The 23,406-nt window shown below is 43.2% G+C and overlaps 1 protein-coding gene across 1 annotated transcript in view; it reads right to left on the reverse strand.

Moving 5' to 3' along the window:
* The window catches only part of PTPRN2 (protein tyrosine phosphatase receptor type N2), a 1,243,324-nt gene that overhangs the window by 832,068 nt on the left and 387,850 nt on the right, over window positions 1-23,406 (reverse strand). The window contains exons 6-8 of the mRNA XM_040434195.1: window positions 20,454-20,898; window positions 19,665-19,904; window positions 4,782-4,822 (exon numbers count right to left, since the gene is read on the reverse strand). Of these exons, the coding sequence (XP_040290129.1) occupies window positions 4,782-4,822; window positions 19,665-19,904; window positions 20,454-20,898 (726 nt within the window). The remainder of the gene's footprint in view (window positions 1-4,781; window positions 4,823-19,664; window positions 19,905-20,453; window positions 20,899-23,406) is intronic.

The raw sequence follows: 23,406 nt of genomic DNA on the forward strand, positions 1-23,406 counted from the left end.
CTAGAAAACACACTATGATTAATTACTATTTTTACTTTTTTTTAATTTACTTGAAAAATAGAAAAGAGCACCATGTAATACAGGCCGATTAATGTCAAAATAAGTAAAACAAAGTACATGCAAAGTTAAACTTTTATGTCAACTTTATAGAATGTTGCAAACTGATAAAAAAAATTGCTAAATGATAGCAGTACAATGCATTCAAAAATTCTTCAGACCATTTCACTTTTTTCACATTTTGCTGTTTTGGCCTTTTGCTAAAATAAAAAAGTTAATACCCCATAATCAGAAAGTGACTACAGAATTTCAGAAATGTTTGCAAATTTATTAAAAATGGAAAAACTAACATTTTGTATGGACATAAGAATTCAGACGCTTTGCTATTACACTTGAAATTTAGCTTTGGGGCCTCCCATTTCTCTTGATCATCTTTGAGATGTTTCTACACCTTGACTGGAGTCCACTTGTGGTAAATTCAGTTGATTAGATATGATTTGGAAAGACACAGCTGAGAATGCATATCAGTGAAAAAACCAAGCCATGAGTAGGAAAGAACTGCCTGCAGAGCTCACAGACAGGACTGTGTGGAGGCACAGATCCGAAGAAGGGTACAAAGACTTTCTGCTGCACTGAAGGTTACCAAGCACAGTGGTCTTCATAATTCTTAAATGGAAGAAGCTTGGAACTCTTCCTAGAGCTAGCTGTCCCAACAAACTAAGTAATCAGGGAAGAAGGGCTCTCTGTCTGAGTTCAAAAGATCCTGTGTGCAGATCGGAGAAACCTTGAGAACTAAACCATCACTGGAGCACTCCACCAATTTGGGCTTTATGGCAGATTGGACCGAAAGAAGCCTCTTCTTAGCAAAAGACACACAAAAGCCTGCCTGAAGTTTGCAAAAAAGCACATAAGGACTCTCAGACTGTGAAAAACAAGACTGGAGAAAGCCTAATGAAACCAAGATTGAACTTTTTGGCTTCAATTTTAAGCATCATGTCTAGAGAAAACTAGAAACTGCGCAATATCATCAGAATAGTTAAGCATGGTGGTTGCAGCATCATGCTGTGGGGGGGGGGGGGGGGGGGGTTCTTTTCAGCAGCTGGAACAGGGAGACTGGTCAAGTACAGAAATATTCTTAATTAAACCTGATCCAGTGTGCTCTGGACCTCCGACTGGGAATAAGGTTCACCTTCCAAAAAGATAATGACCATAACCACCTGCCATCTGGGCCATTTGCCCCCTTCCTGACCAGGCCAAATTTTGCAAAACTGACATATCTCACTTTATGTGGTAATAACTTTGGAACGCCTTTATTTATCCAAGTCATTCAGAGATTGTTTTCTCGTGACACATTGTACTTCATGATAGTCATAAATTTGAGTCAAAATATTTCACCTTTATTTATGAAAAAATCCCAAATTTACCCAAAAATGTGAAAAATTCGCAATTTTCTAAATTTCAATTTCTCTGCTTTTAAAACAGAAAGTGATACCTCATAAAATATTTATTATTTAACATTCCCCATATGTCTACTTTATGTTGGCATCATTTTGGAAATGTCATTTTATTTTTTTAGGACGTTAGAAGGCTTAGAAGTTTAGAAGCAATTCTTCAAATTTTTAAGAAGATTGCCAAAACCCACTTTTTAAGGACCAGTTCAGGTCTGAAGTCACTTTGTGGGGCCTACATAGTGGATACCCCCATAAATGACCCCATTGTAGAAACTACACCCCTCAAGGTATTCAAAACCGATTTTACAAACTTTGTTAACCCTTTAGGCGTTCCACAAGAATTAAAGGAAAATGGAGATCAAATTTTTAAATTTCACTTTTTTGGCAGATTTTCCATTTTAATCAATTTTTTTCTTTAACACATCGATGGTTAACAGCCAAACAAAACTCAATATTTATTACCCAGATTCTGCGGTTTACAGAAACACCCCACATGTGGTCATAAACTGCTGTATGGGCACACGGCGGGGCGCAGAAGAAAAGGAACTCCACATGGTTTTTAGATGCCATGTCCCATTTGAAGCCCCCTGATGCACCCTTACAGTAGAAACTCCCAAGAAGTGACCCCATTTTGGAAACTAGGGGATAAGGTGCCAGTTTTATTAGTACTATTTTTGGGTACATATGATTTTTTGATCATTCATTATAACACTTTATGGGGCAAGGTGACCAAATAATTGGTTGTTTTAGCACAGTTTCTATTTATTTATTTTTACAGCGTTCACCTGAGGGGTTCAGTCAAGTGACATTTTTATAGAGCAGATTGTTACGGACGTGGCGATACCTAATATGTATACTTTTTCTTATTTATTAAAGTTTTACACAATAATAGCATTTTTGAAACAAAAAAATTATGTTTTAATGTGTCCATGTTCTGAGAGCTATCGTTTTTTTTATTTTTTGAGAGATTTTCTTATGTAGGGGCTCATTTTTTGCGGGATGAGGTGACGGTTTTATTGGTACTATTTTGTGGGACATACGCGTTTTTATCACTTGGTGCTGCACCTTTTGTGATGCAAGGTGACAAAAATTGCTTGTTTTGACACAGTTTTTTTTTTTTTTTTACGGTGTTCACCCGAGGGGTTAGTTCATGTGATATTTTTATAGAGCTGGTTTTTACGGACGCGGCAATACCTAATATGTATACTTTTTTTTATTTGTTTCACTTTAACACAATAATAGCATTTTTGAAACCAAAAAAATGATGTTTTAGTGTCTCCATGTTCTAAGAGCTATAGTTTTTTTTATTTTTTGAGAGATTTTCTTATGTAGGGGCTCATTTTTTGCGGGATGAGGTGACGGTTTTATTGGTACCATTTTGTGGGACATACGCGTTTTTGATCACTTGGTGTTGCACCTTTTGTGATGCAAGGTGACAAAAATTGCTTGTTTTGACACAGTTTTTATTTTTTATTTTTTACGGTGTTCACCCGAGGGGTTAGGTCATGTGATATTTTTATAGAGCTGGTTTTTACGGAAGCGGCAATACCAAATATGTCTATTTTATTTTACTTGGGGCCTTTTTTTTTTACATGTGAAACTTTTTTTTATTTTTTTATTTTCAACCTTTTATTTTAATTTTTTTTATTTTACACTTTTTGTCCCCCATAAGGTCATACAAGACCTCTGGGGACATTTACTTAACTTTTTTTTTTTTTTTACTGTTGATTTCTCCTGTAACTGGGGCTGACATAGTAGCCCCAGTTACAGGACAAATACACCCCTAGAGAGGCTGTACAGCAGCAATCCAGCACTGTACAGCCTCAGAGCAGGGCTGATCGAGGTCTCTGAGACACCTCACACAGCTCCTGCACGCTCCGGTCCCGGCGGTCACATGACCGCCGGGCCGGAACAGGAAGCGCATAGCGCTTCCTTCTCTGCATACACAGCGCTCGGTGAGCGCTGTGTATGCAGCGATCCAGAAGGCAGGGACACCTGGGCACTGTCCCTGCCTTGTCTTAGGGTTGCCCTGCTGACAGCGGGCAACCCGATCAGCAGCTGCACGATTAGCGTGCAGCTGCTATTTTTGAAAGGACGTTTTAAAACGTGCTTTCAAAAATAGAGGTCCACCCATAGGACGTTTATATCCTATGGGCGGACGTAAAGCGGTTAAGCACACAACCAAGATAGCACACAAGTGGGTTAGGGACAACTTGGTGAATGTCCTTGAGTGGGCCAGCCAGAGTCCTGATTTGAACCCAATCACACATCTCTGGAGATACCTACAAATGGATGTCCACCAATAGTCCCCATCCAACCTGACAGACCTTGAGAGGATCTGCAGAGAAGAATGGCAGAAAATCACCAAATGCAGGTATGCAAACCTTGTGGCATCATACACAAGAAGACTGAAGGCTGTTTCACCGCCAAAGGTGCTTCACCTAAGTCCTGAGTGAGGGGTCTGAATACTTACAGATGCAGCTGAGCTAAAATTGTGACAAAATTGTGTTAAAAGTGACAAAAGCTGTTGAAATCCATTGAAAAGGCCAATTAATATTTACCTGCCATTGTTTACTTAACGCGTTAACCATCAAGTTTAGCTTGGCTGCATCTGTATGTCAATGCAAGATTTTAGTTTTTCTTTTTCAATAAAGTAGTAAGATTTTAAACATTCTGTTTTTACTTTGTCATTATGGGGTATTGAGTGCAAAATTATAGAGAGGGAAACCTGCAATTTTTTTTTTTTTTTATCACAAAGCCGCAACATAACAAAACAGGAAAAAATTAAAAAGGGTTGAAGACTTTCCAAATGCATTGTATATATGGGCACAATACATTAAGCTGCTATACTGACATAAGTAAGAAAATACTGTGCCCCCTAGAGCCACGGTTCCCAAGATACACATCTGCCGACCATTTCTACATAGAGTATAAGATGACTATTGTTTATTTACAAAAATATATAAATCCAGCTTTACATTTCTGCATAAAGGGTGACTATTTTGGACACCCCCGTTTTTTAATCAGAGTATGAACTGTTTTTCATATAAGCATGAGGCATAAGCAATCAGGGGCAATAAGTCACTTACTTTTTGTAGACGCTAGCAACCATTTTTAGACCTACCATCATTATTAGTGCAATTCAAAACAAATACAAAGTACTATTCCGTTACAAAATTTTTTCATGTGTAACTGTATTACCAAAGAATATACAAGGTTAGTACCTCTTGCCCAAATCACATCCCAATGATTTATTTATTACATTTCCAAACATTAGGACTTAAAAAAAACACAGGTAAAAAGAAAATACAAACAGATGATAAGAAAATGTACCTTTATTTCGTACTCTGACTGTTTCTTACTTGGTTCTTGACCTTCAAGAAAATAGAACAAATTAACAAACATTAATAATTGCTGTCACATTAAGTTAAATAATGATCATTTTTGAATATGCATTGGACAATACTTTAAATTTGCCTCAAGCAGATAACACCACTGAGTATTCCTAGGTATTCCTAGAATATGTCATAACATCATTAATGGGGGGGTTGAACTCTGTGGCCCCTGCAAATCGCAAACAGAAGGGCCGAGCTCCATTCAGCTTTTTTCCTGTACATTAGCACTCTCATTTATCCACTATGCCGGGAGCTGCTAAACAGTCTCAGCAGGTTCCTAACTGACAATAATGTGAGAGCATTTTCAGTGATAAGCTATCACTTCTAATGATGGAAAACAGCATTTAATTAAAGGAATTCACACTTCATACGAAAACCAGTCTGTGGGTATAATATAGCAAAAGGTGGCATATAGAAAATCAGTAGTCACAGACTACCACCTTTAAAACATAGCCTTTATTAAATACCATTAAAAACCCAAATAACCCATATTATATACCTTATGAAAAAATATGAAAAGAAGTCATAAACTACATGAGTGAAAACTCAATACTCTGGGACATTGATAGGCAGGTGTGGACCAGGTATATTAAACTAATGGGCTCTGGCCCTACAGCTGGCCCTATACCTATTATGCCCTGCCTACAAATGGAATAGCCGCTTCGATAAAGGCAATCCCGGATAAGGAACCTGAGCGCCCTTGGATAGCCCTGAATGAGGGATAAGCTACAGTACAGGCACCTTCAAGTGTGGGAAGTGCAAAGCGTGCCCTTTTATCTCCATGGGCATTACATTCATGAACAGCTCTGAGACTAAGATCTATACAGCGCGCAGCTTTGCAAACTGTAACACTATGGGAGTAGTCTACTTGGCGCAATGTGAGTGTAGATTGAAATATGTAGGTAAAACGTGTAGAGCTTTAAAAAAGTATCATAGAACATATAGGAGATACGGAATAGACGTGATAAACCACTAGCTAGACATATTTTATTACACCATGATGGAAACATTAAACCCATACATTTTTCAAGGATTGAAACTATCAAACCATCAATACGAGGGGGAAAAAAAATTCTGATACAAAAAGAGTCCAGATGGATCTACACCCTTAAGACTATAATACCCTGTGGTATTAATGAAGGGGTCAACTTTGTGTGCTTTTTATAAAGCCTATGTTCATTATCTAGATGGGGATTACCGCATTACTTATATTATATAGAGTATTAAATTACGCTGGAGCATGTAGCCAACCCCATCTCTCTATAACGGCGATATCCCTTTGATCTTTACCTTTATAACTTAATTATGATTAATCTAGTGCAAATGTAATTGTTTGCCCAAGTTCCTCTATCTTTTCTTTTCTTATTCTCTTTTTTTCCTTGTTTACGACATCAGCTCATCATACATATTATTGTCACTCCCCCTTCTCTCTAAGAACAATTTTTGACTTCAATTTATCGATCCTTGCTGTCCAGACGGCCCCTTAATGGCGGCGCAGCACCATACTATACAGCGTTTCATCTTTATACAGGTATTTGAATTGGCTCACATTGCTTCGCATTGGGAGCTGGAGCTAAACCTTGGCTGATGGCTTCTTGTATATTATTTTATAGGTGGCTGTGATATATGTCTACTACCACTTATCCTTTGATTGACACATTAGGGTATTTGGATCCTGCACTACAACATCATCTCCTCTTATCTTGCTGACACGCAAGTAGAAGACTGCTTTTTATCCAGCAGCCTTCCCCTATATAGGGAGACTGCACTATACAGATGAGCTGATGTTTGATATCCATTATAAACATTTTAACTCCTGTTTTTGTTGACTTGTTACATCTTCAGATCTAAGTAAGTATTGATCTGATCTTGGTCAGGTATCAGCCAAATGTGTCCCCTGATGAGCCCAATTATAGCATGGGCGAAACGCATTGGGACGACTATGCTGTGAACTGAAACGTCGTCTTCTTGTTATAACATCAACCTTTTACCAATCTCTAATCAGGATCGGTTTATAGAAGTTGTTTATTAATCTATATTCTTGACTCATTTTATTATTTTTGTGTATGTATAGTTTCTCTTTTTTTTATATACATATTGTATGCTACTCATCATTGTAGTCATAGTCCTTCTGGTCAGCATATATTAGCTGGTAGCTTATCCCTCATTCAGGGTCATCCAAGGGCGCTCAGGAGGTTCCTGATACGGGATCACCCCTATCGGGCGGCAATTGCGTTTGTAGGCAGGGCATAATAGCTATAGGGCCAGAAGTAGGGTCAGAGCCCATTAGTTTAATATACCTGGGCGACACCTGCCTATCAATGTCCCAGAGTATTCAGTATTTACTCATGTAGTTTATGACTTCTTTTCATCTTTTTTCATAAGTTATATAATATGAGTTATTTGGGTTTTTAATGGTATTTAATAAAGGCTATGTTTTAAAGGTGGTAGTCTGTGACTACCATTTAATTAAAGAAACAATGTACTGTAATTGCTACAGATACTGTTCACATACGAAAAATAATGATGTTTCTATATGTTAGTATATATTATAGTAGTTACCTTGCGTAAAAAAAAATGATAAAAAAGTTTACGTCTGCAATCTTCATTCCATCATCCATTTTTAGACTCTTTGTAGTTTACAACCCTCTTCTAGTTTTAGAATTTTTTAGTTGTGTTCCTCACAGAAATAAATGCTGAATGTAAGGTTTGTGTGACCAGGATACTGCTGTCTTCACTAGCTTTCATGTATCGGTACAGCTTTATTTCTGGACTGATTGTTCCTGCTACAGATTATGAAAGATCTCCTCTCCTACTGGCAGCCACTAATGCTCAGGAGTGTGCAATCCCAGCCACCTCCCCCTGCAGACCTCTAGCGTTGTACGCAGATTATGTGATTCTTTTCTTTCCCCCACTCCACATTCTGATCTGCTATATAAAACCTTCTCACTCTTCCTGCTGCTATCTCCAACACTATGTGAAGGGAGGTAAGAGCAGAGAAAGACACAGGAAACAGGATTTACACACACTATGCAGAAACAAAATGGTATGTTTTTTATGAAGTCTATATGTAAAGTTGCTTAATTTTGCATTTAATAGGCAAATAAACAATTAAAAAAGTAAATGCAAAGATAACTACAGCCTTTAAACATTTAAACAATAACTGGTGCCTGTCACTCCATCCTACAGACCCACGACTTGGGGGTTACTATCTCTCCTTCAGGAGAGAGCGCCTTAATTGGCATGAGGAGACTTAGAAGCCATACATGCTCCTCTGGAATTCTGGGTAGAAAGGAATGCAAATGAGCTCTAACAAGCTCTGCCTCTAATGCCTTACATCTGGTGGCAGAGCTTGTTAAGAGCTCATTTGCATTCCTTTCTTCACAGAACCACAAACAAACTGTAGTTTGCTGCGGCAGGGTGCTCCTCCTCCCTTGTGTGTAATGTGAGACCAGATACGCTAAGCCACACTACTTAATGTGGTTGTAGTGCTTGCTACACCTGCCCAAAGGTTATGTGTGGGATCACAGATCGGCGCTATTCACTTCATTGAAGCTGAGCTGCAATACTAAACATAGTCCTATTTTTCTAATCCCGGACAACTCATATAAGGCATATAGACAGCATGGACATAGGTGTTCCAAACAGTACATAGCATGGAACATTGATACAGAGCTTTTGATAAGACTATACAATATCAGACTGATGAATGTTAAATTAATCCCAAGCCCAGTCTATGGACACTTGTTCTTATGTCAATACATGAACTTGCAGAAAGTATTACAGACTGACTGTAGGTATTATATAGGTTTATATAATCAGCCTTTGAAGTGGTTATGCCAGGATTGATTTAAGAAATAAAACAGCACATGACAATCTCTTTCTAAAAGCTAGAACCAGCCCTGTACCTCACATGCTTCCACAAATCTCTCAATTCATTGCTCCAATTGCTCTGCTAGATTTATTTCAAGCTGGCAGCTCAGGGGAGTGTACTTTCTCAGGGGTGTTTCTTTTCCCAGGTGGTGTGTCCTTTCTGCTGCTGCTTTCCCCCTGTAATTGTCACAGCTTCTAGCAGGAAATACAGCTGGGGGCAGCTAAAGGATGAGTGTGTGCGTCCACCTCAGGAGGTGGTTGTGCACATTATTATACTGATTTAACACCAGGCAGTGCCATTTTAATAAAATAAAGACTGAAGCAAGTTATAAAAGCAACTCAAAAATATATTTTGGCGGCAGGACTTCTTTAAGAAGGGTCTCTCAATTCAAATTTTAAAATTGTATTACACTCAATATTACCAAAATATATTTTAAATTTTTTTTTTTAACTATGGATGCACATGTCCCATACAGCAGAAATTAAAACTTTAAATAATTCCTACTTTTAGGCTAAAATACTGTATATTAAAATATACAACATGTAAATTATACAGCCTGTAGCACCAGCTCATTGGCTCTGAGGCAAAGACTTGTTTTCACAAAATTTACCGAACTGTACATTTAGAAATCAATACATTGATCTTGAAGAAAGAGATTATGGAAATAGTCTGCCTTATATAATACAGAACATAAGATGTAGTGCTTAACAACAAGTCTTCAAGGTTACTTTCCTGCACTTTGGAGGAGATTATTGATTGCAGGTCACAGGTGTCAAGCGATAGACTACAAAGTGTGATATTTATGCTGTGTTTTCAGTGCAGTTTCTAAGATTAATGTTTTCATGGTTTTCACCGAATTTTCGGAATCGCGTTAAAAACAGCTAGTTCCTGGCTGCAGAGAGCCTTTGTAGTGGTGTAGAACACTGTGCTTTGCAACAACATGCATAGGGAGTCTGCTGTGGTAGTGAAACAATTCTGTGAGTCAGTATGACATGTAGATGACCGGCGTCGCTCTCAGAATCACTGCACACTTCACTAATTTGGGCAGTTACGGGGCCAAAACTGACCAAATAACTGTGTGAACTCAGCCTTACAGGTCGATGTTAGCGGCAGGTATAAAAAAAAACATGCAGAGGCCCAAGATCCTACTGTAGCGTGAAAGAGTGCACTCCTTGTATACAGTCGTCAGCTGATTCCACATAGATGTCTACAGAACCTGTTCTATTAAACGCTTATAGAAGTAAAGCCCCCCCGACAGAGTGGAGAGGGTGTAAGCAGTAAGTTTGTGTTGACGTCACTGATTATTTTGCCCTTCTCTGATCCGTCAGAACAATAACCCCCAAAAAACAGATCCTGTCTGTGGAGCATCCACCTTAACTCTGTCAGCATTTAGTCAGTAATCCATCAGTATTGCTAAAGCAAAAAAAAACAGGAGTGAATCCAAAACAGAGATGACACGTGAATGGAATATTTGCATGTCTCCTGTGTTTTGTACCCACTCCTGCTTTTGTCTACCAAATCATAAGCCAATTGTGATGCAAAATAGGGACTATGTCATGCAGGACTTACAGCTGTTACATAGACAGGATCCGTTGTGCATCTCATTTTTCCTTCGTTCTGACAGAATAGGAGAAGGGTCAAATAAAAGATGATGTCAGACAGGCTGAAAGGCAAAAAAATGGCCCAGTCATGAAGTGGGGAGGGTGGGAACAGCATGAGAAGTCCACAGAGTGGCCCTATGACATAGTGGTGAGGTGGAAGCAACATGAGGAGACCACAGAATGGCCAAATGACAGAGTCTGGAGGTGGCAGCAGAATCAGGAGGAGGCCACAGAGTGGCACAATTACAGAGTATGGAGGTGGCAGCAGCAGCATCAGGAGGAGGCCACAGAGTGGCACAATGATGGTGTGGAGGTGCCAGCAGCAGCATCAGGAGGCCACAGAGTGGCACAATGACAGTGTGGAGGTGGCAGCAGCAGCAACACGAGGCCACAGAGTGACACAATGACAGTGTGGAGGTGGCAGCAGCATCAGGAGGAGGCCACAGGGTGGCACAATGACAGTGTGGAGGTGGCAGCAGCAGCATCAGGAAACCTAAGTGGTGAGGTGGCAGCAGCATCAGGAGACCCCAGAGTGACTTGTTGAAAGAGTAGAGATGGTGGGTGGCAATACCAGTACCAGCTGAAGCTGGTGGGTGAAAGAAGGAACACTTGGGATCAGATGTGTGGCATAGGGCGGGTGGCAGCATCAGAATAGTAGCTGAGGCAGGTAGCCAGAAGAAACCGGTCCCTTTTGTCAAAGTATTGGTGTGGCACCATGGATGATCTAGTCTGATGCATCAGGCATTGGTGGTTGGAAATCCTGGCTGAATCACGCCTAATTCATCTTGACAAAGGTAAGTCTCCCCATATTTTGGGTGGACAGGCGAGTTCCTCTTGGGGTAACTATGGCCCTCACCATACTAAACAACGTTCTGATGCCACACTACTGGCCGGGCAGGACAGCTTTTCCAGGGCAAACTCTACCAGTTGCGGCCACAAAACCAGTTTGGCTGCCCAGTAGTCCAGAGGATCTTCAATGTGGGGTGGCAGAGTGCTGTCCAAGTATGCCACCACTTGCTGGTTCAGGTCCTGCTCCAGGTCTAGCTGCTGCTGGTGAGTAGTTTCTTTACTAGGCGAGTGAAGAAAGCTGCTCATAAGCGACTCTAGACTCAAGTTGCTGCTGATGGAGCTGGAACTGCTCCTACCCCTCCCCCCCCCCCCGCCCTGCCATAGCAGCCATGGCAGAGGAACCTGAGCGAAGAGGGCCCTCCTGGTCAGACTGCGACAGAATGGACGATGGGGCAGATAGGCAGCGGCCAACTGACTACATAGAATGTCTCTATAGTAGTTCAGTTTGTCCTCCCTCTCAGTGGGTGCAAAAAAGGCCCCCATTTTGGACTGGTAGCAAGGGTCCAACAAGGTGGAGAACCAGAAGTCATCCCTCTGCCGAATGCTGACAATTTGTCTGTCACTACGCACGCAAGTGAACATTCATCGGGCCATTTGTGCAAGCAACTCCTCAAGTTCAGGGCTCATGTGGCCGTGAGATCTAGTCCACACCACGTCTCCAGTCCTCTGACCAGCCAGATTTACCAGCATCTGTTCCAGGACATGAAGCTTGTTTATTTTGTATTCCTGGATACTGACAAATAACGTGGCTCCTAAAAGGGCATGAGCAAGCGGCAGGTGTCACGCATGAGCTGCCACTGGCTGACATCGAAGTTATACAGGGGAGTACTCCTGTCAGCATGAATCAACAAGAAATCGTTCATGGCCTTTCTCTGTTCATGGCCATCGGTCCAACATATGGAGGGTGGAATTCCAACAGGTGAAAACGTTGCATATCAGCCTATGTTGGGGGATGACATTCTGCCGCTGTAGCTCGAGGGGGGGGTGCTTTGCGGTGTACGAGTGGCTAAGTGCATGCAAAGTTTCCTGGCCATTGTTAGGATGTATTGCCGATGGTGGAAGACTTCATGAACCGCTTGACAACAAAATTGAACACATGTGTCATGCAGGACGCACGGCTCAGCCCTCCTTGATGCAGCGCCAACGCCATTTTCTTCCCGTTGTCGGTCATCATGGTTCCGAGTTGTTGGGGAGAAAGCCAGGATTCTATTTCTTGATGAAAGACACGGAGCACTTCCACCCCTGTGTGACTCCGTTCACCCAGGAAAATGAGGTGCAGAACAGCGTGATACCGCCGTGCCCTGCACATGTGGTATGCTGGAGGAGCACTGGAATTGTCCCTGCAGTGGAGGCTGAGGACACGGTGGAGGATGAGGAGGCAGAGGCAGACATTGTCGCAGGACCAACGGCATGACAACGTGGAGGCGGAAGCGGCGTCAGCTGGCCAAGTTGCTGGTGTGGCTGTGCAGGAACCACATTCACCCAGTGGGCCATAAAGGACATGTATTATCCCTGACCGCAGTTACAGCTCCGTACGTCGGCGTTGCCATGCACTTTGGCAGACTCCGACAGACTCAAGGACTGGCCCACCTTCTGTTCTACATACGTGTGCAGGACTGGTACTGCCTTTTTGGCAAAGAAATTACGACTTGGGACTCTCCACCTCAGCTCGGCACAAGCCATATGTTCTCTGAAAGGTGCAGAGTCCACCACTTGGAAAGGGAGGGACTGCAGCACCAGCAACTTGGCCAGGAGCACATTCAGCTTCTGCGCCGTTGGATGAGTGCACGCATACTGTTGTCTCTTGGTAATCGCTTCGGTGATCGATTGCTGACGGAATGACTGACGAGGAGTAGGAGGAGGAGCAGTAGCATTAGGACCAGCAGAGGATTGAAAGGACAGAAAGCTCCCTTCGGCTGAGGTGGTGGAGCCTTGAATTCCTGAAATCGGGTGTGTACCACTGGGTGATGCAGCGGTTGCTGCGGCAGGCTGGACCACCACATCGAAGCCACGGTTCTCCCAGGCCACTTTATGGTGATACTGCATATGTTGACCCGGGGCAGTGGTGCCAACATTGGCACCATGGCCATGCTTCACCTTCTGCCCACAGATTCTACAAATGGCCATGTTCACCTCCTCTGGCGGCTTAACAAAAAACTGCCACACCGCCGAGTAGGTGATTTTACCCCCAACAGTGCGCACTGACTGACGCTACGCCGCTGTTTCGGTGAACCCCTGCACCACTACTTTCCGGGCAGGTAGGCTCCTACGAAGCGGGTGGTCTACCCAAGGCACTTTTGGCTCCAGACCTCTCACTGCTGCCACCCTGCTGACTCCCAGCCAGGCTAGTGATTTGATGGCTTCGTCGCTGCCTCAGGGGCAAGCTGCCACCCTCTTCTCCCAATGATGATGAAGCCCCTGATTCACCCGGCTCCCAAGTGCGATCAGCTACATCATCATCGAGTACTGTCTGTACGTCACTGATGTCCTTCTCAACGGACTCTGGGTTAGGAGCCTGACAGCTCGCAAGACCAGCTCCCACGCCTCTCTCATTATCACTACTTGCCCGCCTACCAGAGGAAGCGGAGGATGTCTCCTCCACATCTTGGCTGGCCAGTAGCTGCTGACTGTCCTATAGAAGCTCATCCTCGCTATATAATGGAGCTGAGCCCACAGCATATAATACTTATAGGACAGAGGCAGGTTGAGGACAGGTGAGGGCACAGAGCCTGATCCCGGGCCATGCCAACTAAGGGTTGTGTTTGATGAACCCACCGACTTTTGGCTGGAGATGTCTGATGTCACTTGGGAAGAAGTGGATGACTGAGTCAACCATTTAAGAACCGCTGGGTTGCTGGTCAAGACACAACCGCTAGATGACACCGGTAGCTCAGGCCTCTCGCTGTGATTCCTGCTGCCTCTTACTCTGCTGTGACCTGTGCCTGCACCAGAAACATTTAGGCCTCTGCCATTCCCCTGTGCAGGGTCTAGCACGTCTCTGTCTGACATACTGTTAGATCAAATAAATAAATATAAAGGAAATTAAAACACCCCAAAAAAGTCTGTAATTTTCTCACTTCACCAACACAACTGCTAATTAGCCTTTTTTCCACTAATACACACCAAAGAAGGCTTTAGAACATATAAATGCACTGATGAACGGCAAATAGTCCCTCTCTCTTTTTCAACTAATACACGCCAAAAAGGGCTTTGGAACATATAACTGCACCGCTGAACGGCAAATAAGCCCTTACTTTTTTTACACTAATTCACGCGAAAAAGGGCTTTAGAACATATAACTGCACTGCTGAATGGAAAATAATACACTGCTCAAAAAAATAAAGGGAACACTTAAACAACACAATGTAACTTCAAGTCAATCACACTTCTGTGAAATCAAACTGTCCACTTAGGAAGCAACACTGAGTGACAATCAATTTCACATGCTGTTGTGCAAATGGGATAGACAACAGGTGGAAATTATAGGCAATTAGCAAGACACCCCCAATAAAGGAGTGGTTCTGCAGGTGGTGACCACAGAACATTTCTCAGTTCCTATGCTTCCTGGCTGATGTTTTGATCACTTTTGAATGCTGGCGGTGCTTTCACTCTAGTGGTAGCATGAGACGGAGTCTACAACCCACACAAGTGGCTCAGATAGTGCAGCTTATCCAGGATGGCACATCAATGCGAGCTGTGGCAAGAAGGTTTGCTGCGTCTGTCAGCGTAGTGTCCAGAGCATGGAGGTGCTACCAGGAGACAGGCCAGTACATCAGGAGACGTGGAGGAGGCCGTAGGAGGGCAACAACCCAGTAGCAGGACCGCTACCTCCGCCTTTGTGCAAGGAGGAACAGGAGGAGCACTGCCAGAGCCCTGCAAAATGACCTCCAGTAGGCCACAAATGTGCATGTGTCTGCTCAAACGGTCAGAAACAGACTCCATGAGGGTGATATGAGGGCCCGACGTCCACAGGTGGGGGTTGTGCTTACAGCCCAACACCGTGCAGGACGTTTGGCATTTGCCAGAGAACACCAAGATTGACAAATTCGCCACTGGCACCCTGTGCTCTTCACAGATGAAAGCAGGTTCACACTGAGCACATGTGACAGAGTCTGGAGACGCCGTGGAGAACGTTCTGCTGCCTGCAACATCCTCCAGCATGACCGGTTTGGCATTGGGTCAGTAATGGTGTGGGGTGGTATTTCTTTGGAGGGCCGCACAGCCGTCCATGTGCTCGCCAGAGGTAGCCTGACTGCCATTAGGTACCGAGATGAGATCCTCAGACCCCTTGTGAGACCATATGCTGGTGCGGTTGGCCCTGGGTTCCTCCTAATGCAAGACAATGCTAGACCTCATGTGGCTGGAGTGTGTCAGCAGTTCCTGCAAGACAAAGGCATTGATGCTATGGACTGGCCCGCCCGTTCCCCAGACCTGAATCCAATTGAGCACATCTGGGACATCATGTCTCGCTCTATCCACCAACGTCAAGTTGCACCACAGACTGTCCATGAGTTGGCAGATGCTTTAGTCCAGGTCTGGGAGGAGATCCCTCAGGAGACCGTCCGCCACCTCATCAGGAGCATGCACAGGCGTTGTAGGGAGGTCATACAGGCACGCGGAGGCCACACACACTACTGAGCCTCATTTTGACTTGTTTTAAGGACATTACATTAAAGTTGGATAAGCCTGTAGTGTGTTTTTCCACTTTAAATTTTGAGTGTGACTCCAAATCCAGACCTCCATGGGTTGAAAAATTCGGTTTCAATTTTTTTATTTTTGTGTGATTTTGTTGTCAGCACATTCAACTATGTAAAGAACAAAGTATTTCAGAAGAATATTTATTTAATTAATTCAGATCTAGGATGTGTTATTTTTGTGTTCCCTTTATTTTTTTGAGCAGTGTATATATTTTGCCACTGATACACGCCAAAAAGGGCTTGCACAGCTGAACTGCAAATAATATATATTTTTTTGCCACTAATACAAGCCAAAAAGGGCTGTAATTTTCTTACTTCACCACACAACGGCTAATAAGCCCTTTTTTCCAACTAATACAAGCCAAAAAAGGCATTAGAACATATAACTGAACCGCACTAGGGCAAATAAGACGTAAAAATATTTCCTTGCAATAAACCCTGTTAATGGCTTTATCAAACAGCACTTACAGAGCTGTATAATGGCAATTTGGATCCGCAGTCAGTGCAGCAAGGTGTAATAGGATTGTTCCTATTACCCAGGCTGTAAACTACCCTATTGAACCCTGTTCTGCTTTAATACTGTGGAATGATTCCTCCCTACCTTTTTCCTGAACTTCTATACAGCAAAATAAAAGTTTTAAAGTCTTTCCTAGCACTGTCCCTAGCACCTGCTGATGTCTCTCCCTGCACTAAGTACACTGGTGAATGGCAGAATCCAAGATGGCTGAGGCTATTTATAGGACTGTGACATCACAGGGCTGCCTGGCTGCTGATTGGCTGCATGCATGGCATTGTGGGTGATCTCTCGTTCCCAGAGTTCCTTGCTCCGTGTCCTAACACGTGCAGCAAGCATTTTAGGAAAAAATGCGATTCTCTACTACGAAGGGTGAGGAAATTCGGATTTGGTGCGAATCAAATTTTTCCTGAAATTCGGATCGAATTCCACTTCATCAAATTTGATTTGCTCATTTCTAATAAAGAACATAAGTGCTAACATACTGTATTATAGATCACAGATATTCTTTCAACTCCTATATGTCTCAATACCCGGACAGATTAAGATTTATTCTGAGCCAGAATGTTGCGCCTAAGTTATTTTATGTAGTGTCCAATTTATGATTAGCATGCATTTGGATTGTTAAGGGCTATGTACAGCTTTGGGGGCAATGTTTTTAAATTATTTCATTGTACTTATTTTGAGCTAAAAATCATTTTTTTCAATTGGTCTTTATTAAAAATTAGATGAAGGACCCGGCTTCGCTCGGGTATATTTAATCTATTTAATTTCATGTTTGTGTGTGTCGTTAAAAGATATCAACACTTTACACTATAACAGTGACATCTACAGCACCCTGCCCCCTTAACAGTGACCTCCACACCCCCCCCCCCCTTAAAACTGACCCCCCCCCCCCCCAGTGCCCCGTCCCATAAAATTGGACCTCCCCAGTAGCCCACCCCCTTAACTTTGACCTTTACAGCAGCCTTCCCCTTTAACAGTGAGTTTCACAGCACACCACCCCCTTGACAGTGACCTCCACAGGAGCCCTCCCCCTTAACAGTGGCCTTTTCAGCAAAATGCCCCTTAACACTGACCTCTATAGCGGACCATCCTTTTAACTGTGAACTCCACAGCAGCCTTCCCCTAGGGTGGCCAGAGGTCCAGTTTTAGGACAGACTCCCTGTCCTCCATCTGGCGCAGGGCCTGGACGGACACAAGGATGTCCTTTTGAACAGCTCACTCTCAGACAGCAGCACTGTGCTGTCTGAGTGTGAGCTGCAGGAAGAAAGTCACCATCCCTCCCACCCCTGCAGCTGACAGAAGTTGATTTTTAATTTCATTTTTTCAACCCCTGTCGGCTGAGGAGTGGGAGGGGCATGGCCTAACCAGATCGGGGCGTGGCTTAGTGGGACCTGGGGGCGGGGTTTTAAGTTTGTCTCTTGAGGGTGGACATTTTGTGGCAGGGGTGTGTCTGGGCTCCTTCCTGCAAGAGTGACGCCCCTCTGGGCACCTTACTGACTCATTTGCATACCAAATAAACTGGAATTTCAGAGGATAAAAACATCTATTGCTGGAACAGAGGCACATCTTGAAATAAGGTACTAAGTGCTATTAGGCCATGGCTTTACTTCAATAACGATTATCCTGGTGACAGATTTCCTGTAAAGCTGACCTACAGCAGTGAAGAAAAATGGTTTGTCATGGAAACCTGGAGTAAAACTGTGTATGTGGAGGCTAACGGCCTGCAAGCTTCTATTGGCTGATAAGGGTCATGTGACCAAGCTTCTATTGGCTAATGCATTTTTGGGGAATATCTCAGGAACGGTATGTCGTAGAGAGCTGAGACCTGGTCTAAAACCTTCCCGGACACCTGATGTACCTGTGTGCCAAATTTCGTAATTGTAAATGTGACAGTGCAGAATCCTTTTATCGGACATACATACACACACTCAGCTTTATATATTAGATATGGAAACCTTTTTTGTACAGAACTGACATGCTCTACTAGCTGCCGGTGGATTTTTTTGGGCTTTACCGTCTAGGGAGCAGACGGGTTCCTTATCTCTGCTCTCTCACACTATACACACTCGTTAAAGCTCAATATTTATCTTACTGATAAGAATGTGGCTTAAATAAGTGTTTATGACCTCTCATTAGTTCCTGCCCCTTGCCTAGGGACCTGGAACATTTCCTCTGTAGTGAGAATGCACTTGACATGGAACATCTCCTGGGTGATTGCTACATGTGTGAAAGGCCAATTCGAGTAAATCTCTGGACCTGATAATCCGGAAATATTCCGGAGTATGGGTGTGAAAGCAGCTATAATACATCTCACCTAGTGTACGCAGTATACGCAGTATGCATAGGTTTAATGGTCATAATCGTTATAACCTTTTTAATCCAGTAATTTGTGTACCTAGTTTTATTAAAATCTATCAGCTCAAATACAATGCCTGAGCAAAGGACTTGCGTCCTCTCCACTCCAATCCGTTGCTACTATTCAGAGAAATACATGTTTTAATGCATATGCTAATTAAGTCTTCCGAGCACTGAGGGTGGGGTCGAGACACTCAGTGCATCTCAGCTTTTCTACTATGGTTTTTTGGCTACTACCCCATCAAGTTGATTGAAAAGGTCAGGTGACATGATGATTCAGACTCCTGGACATGTCAATCAACTTGAAGGGGGAAAGGCCAGCAAAGGAGAGAGCTGGGATGCACCGAGTGTTCCCACGCTCAGTACACCAAAGGCCTAGTCAGCATATGGATTAAAACCCGTTTTCCTCTGAACTGCAGCAATGGACTAGGGTGAGAGCATGTAACTTGCTGAAGCACCGGGGACCCAAGTTCCCTATAACAGCTGATTGGCGGGAGTACTGTGACCGTGAAGTGATAACGATGATCTATCCTGAGGATAGGAAAAAAGGAGGGAGGACAGCACGCCTAGTTTAGTGAATGATGGGTGCACGTCTCCAGGGAAGTGGTAAGGTTCCCCACATTGATCAGATGATCCGCAAAATAGAAAAAAAAAATGGATGGAGACAGCAAGTCCTGAAGTGAAGATTTATTTCAGATGTAACGTTTCGGCTTAGAGCCTTTTTCTGAGTATAGGTCATCATCATTTTTTACCTGGATAATTACTTTAAATAATACTTGTCTCACAAAAAATAAGCTCTCATACTGTAACATTGACAGAAAGCAATAAAAAAAATGAAAAAAATCACTGAGTTCTGAAGGATAAAATAAGTTGCATCCTTAAAGGGTTAAACATCATTTGTCTATACTATTCACAATTTTCATACCTTGAGAAGTTTGATTAATCTCTCGGTCCTCGTCATGTTCCTCAGATTCATAGGGTTCCACCCTTTTAGCTTCTCTTCCTCCTTCAGTCTCAATTTTACGAGGCTCCACTTGATCTGCATCAACAATCTGAAGGGTATCAGCTATAACATCGGCCAGTTCATCCAGCTCTTTCGGGTTGAGATGATCAAAGTTAAATTTATGTTTGCCAAGCTCCTTCACAACGTTCTGGATAAATGTTTCTGAGTGAAAGAGAGGGCACACATGAGATTACTTCAAGAGCATCTGTCATCAAAATGCTGGCTTTCTAGGTCTATGGATCAATAATTTCAGAACAATCTAGGCAGATTTTACACTACATGGGACTCAGTTTATTTAGTTAATTGATGATGGTTAGTCAAATGGAGCAAAAAATACAGTAGATAGATATATTTTATTAGATCGATATCTAATGGATAACAATACTCCAAAAGGTCAAGGGTAACATGAATTTATTTAATTACCCTTGTTCAAATAGTGACATTCAACCCTCTAAATGGATTTTCGATAGACAGAGATACAGTAGATAAATAAACAGACAGAATTTGGTTGCATCATCTGAAAATTAAATTATCTAGCAAAAAACAAAAGCACTATATACATGATCATCAAAACAAAGCTATTATAGATATGAAGGACCAGAACCATAAAAAATAGAGTAAATGATTCCATGTAAGACTAAAGTTTATTTTCTATTAAAAGTTGCCCAGTGTACTATAAGTTAAAAATGGCTGAAATTAAACATATATTACCATCCATCGCATTTAACGGGTCCTTTGGGTCTTCCTGGTGAGAAGTGTATTTATAAATCAGTGCTCCAAGAGTTGGCCTTGACAAGACTCGAGCTCTTTGTCTTGGAAGAAAAGATTTTATCTGATAACCATCCTTTTCATCATCTTTAGGAAGCCCTCCATCAAGTTTACCAAGTTGTGGTGTACGGTGTTTATTGGAATATAACGAAGTAAATGACGCCTTCCCATTCAGATTTCTGTTATCAGGATTTTGAGACACCGCTTTTTGTGCTTTTTGTGCCTTTTGTGCCAAGTAGGTTTTTAAAGCTGCCAGTAAAGTCTTTTTTTCAAGTTCGCGTTCTGACTCTTGTGGAGGTTTCTCAACTAGAGGTTTAGGTAGGACATTTGAAGGTATCTCAAATTTTTGAGCTGGAGCAAATAACAGGCTAGATGTTCCTTTGGGATTCTGAAACAACCAGTAAATAAAGTTTAATGTTCTCAAGTGGAAAACAAGCAACGAAAAGAAAACATTAAGTGTGAAATAATTGTCATCATTCCTATCACAGGCAAATAATGGTGGCAAATTCTCAATTATGTAACATAAATAAAGCAGCAGAAATAAATAAAAGCCAATTGGTGTGGCTGCAAATAATCTTTAATTAACAACTTTGCTCCTGGATCCCTGAAGAAAAATTGTTTATTTATAAGAAACTTGATTTCCTAAGAGTAGAATACAATTATAAATGATACCTCAGAAATGAAGGAACTTTTTTTTTTTTTTTTTTTATTCAACTTCTAAAAATCTCATTTAATATAGGAGCAGCCTTCTTGTAGTTGGATGGATCTATTCTAACTAGTGCAATACCATGGACAGATATATCTCCACAAACAGGATAGCGTTAGATGACAATTGCTATTTGAAGAGGATCAGTCATCATTAGTCCGGGCATAATGCCTGGTAGGGTTGATCCTGGTTAATGCAACTACCCGTCTGGATATATTTTTGCAGAAAAATGTTTACATTACTATTCTCATGAGGTGCCTGGAGCACCGAGGGGTGGGCCAAATGCTTCTGATCACTGCTTCACTTCCTCCTCTCTACCACTGATTGACAGTGCCAGGCATCCTAACTGTTCTGATGCCTGGCCCTGAAATCTTGTGAGTGCACTGTCGAGAGTACTATAGGCACATGCGCACAGGGCCGGTGCAAGGATTTTTGCCAACACATGCGAAGCTACATTTTGGCGCCCCTCCCCCCCCGCACCCGGACGGCCCTGGCCCCATCCATGATCACATCATTACCCCCCCTGCCCGGATGGCCCTAGCCCCATCCATGATCACATCATTACCCCTCCGCCCGGACAGCTCTGGCCACATCCATGATCACATCATTACCCCCTATTGTGTCACATTTCTTCCCCTCCCCCCCATGGCACATCATTCCCCCCCCCCCGCCCGGACGGCCCTGGCCCCATCCATGATCACATCATTACCCCCTAATGATGTGATCATGGATGGGGCCAGGGCCATCCGGGCGGGGGGGTGGGAATGATGTGCCATGGGGGGGAGGAGAAATGTGACACACAATAGGCTATTGTGTCACATTTCTCCCCCGCCCGGACGGCTCTGTCCCCATCCATGATCACATCATTACCCCCTATTGTGTCACATTTTACCCTCCCCCATGGCACATCATTTCCCCCCCCCCCGGCCGACCCTTCCTGGCGGCCTGGCCCCATTCCCATGTCACATACAGTGACATACTCAGAGTACAGATATTTACATTGTCCCCCCGGCCCTCCCTCCATCATGTCATGGTCACACAAACTAGCGCCAGAGCAGAGGCGCTCAGGCTTAGCACGGCATCAATTATGTGTTTAAAAAAATTTATTACAAAACAACAATCATTAATATTGACGGGGGCTGGCGGGGTGTGTAATACATTTTTTTAAACACATCATTGATGCCGTGCTAAGCCTGAGCGCCTCTGCTCTGGCGATAGTCAGTGTGTGCGCTAGCCTAGCGCTTTGCGCTTATGGACGCTCATCTCATCATTTTGAATTAGTTTTAAATCAAATGATCTCATATTAATTATTATAAAATAACATTCAAAATTCAATTCAGACCTACCCTAACAAGTCCTGACCTGTCCTGTCCTGACCACGTCTCCTGCTGCTGCTGGCTTCCAGAGTGCCAGTGTGCGTCTGACTCTGATCTGAATCATCTGATCTAATCTTACTGGCGGGCGCGACTGCCTGTGTCTGTCTAACTCAGACACAATCAGTCAGCTCGAGCCTCGCCTATGGTACCTGCGCTACCCACCGCCGCGGCGCCGCTCTCACACCAGTCACGCCCCCTGTGCAGGTGACTTGAAGCAGCCTGAGCCTAATGAATGCCTATCTGTGAAACTTTCTGTTGTGTACTGTTGCCCTGACTACGACGAGCGCCGCGGCCGCCGTCCGGCACACGCAGGATGGGGGCGGGCGGGTTCACTGACGGTGGCGGCGCTGCAGCACAAGTAAGTGCTGAAAAAAAAAAAAGCCATTTATTCATTCTTCCGCCCTGAGCAGGGCACGCCCTAAGGGAGCCGCTTGGTCTGCCTTATGGTAGCGCCGGCCCTGCATGCGCAGCTGATCTTGTTCAGCTTTCTCCACTCCGAGATCCAAACTATGCATGCACCAATTGTATTATCGCCACAGCATGCACAAGATTTTAGGGCCAGGCGTCCGAACAGTGAGGATGCCTGGCCCAGTCATTCAATGGAGGAGAGGTAGTGTTAATGGGGGAGAGAAGGAAGTGAAGGGGGTAGGCGTGATCCTCGGTGAAACAAGCACCTTGAAATAATAAATTATGAATTTCTCTGCAAAGGAACATCCAATTGCAGCAACAGAGGTGTCACTACACTCACCATGATTAGGCCTACTAGGCAGCATGCCTGGTTTTAATAGGGTTGATTCTCGTGTCAGAAGTGCAG

This window comes from Bufo bufo, chromosome 5, assembly GCF_905171765.1.
Source record: "Bufo bufo chromosome 5, aBufBuf1.1, whole genome shotgun sequence".
NCBI classification, from domain to species: Eukaryota; Metazoa; Chordata; class Amphibia; order Anura; family Bufonidae; genus Bufo; species Bufo bufo.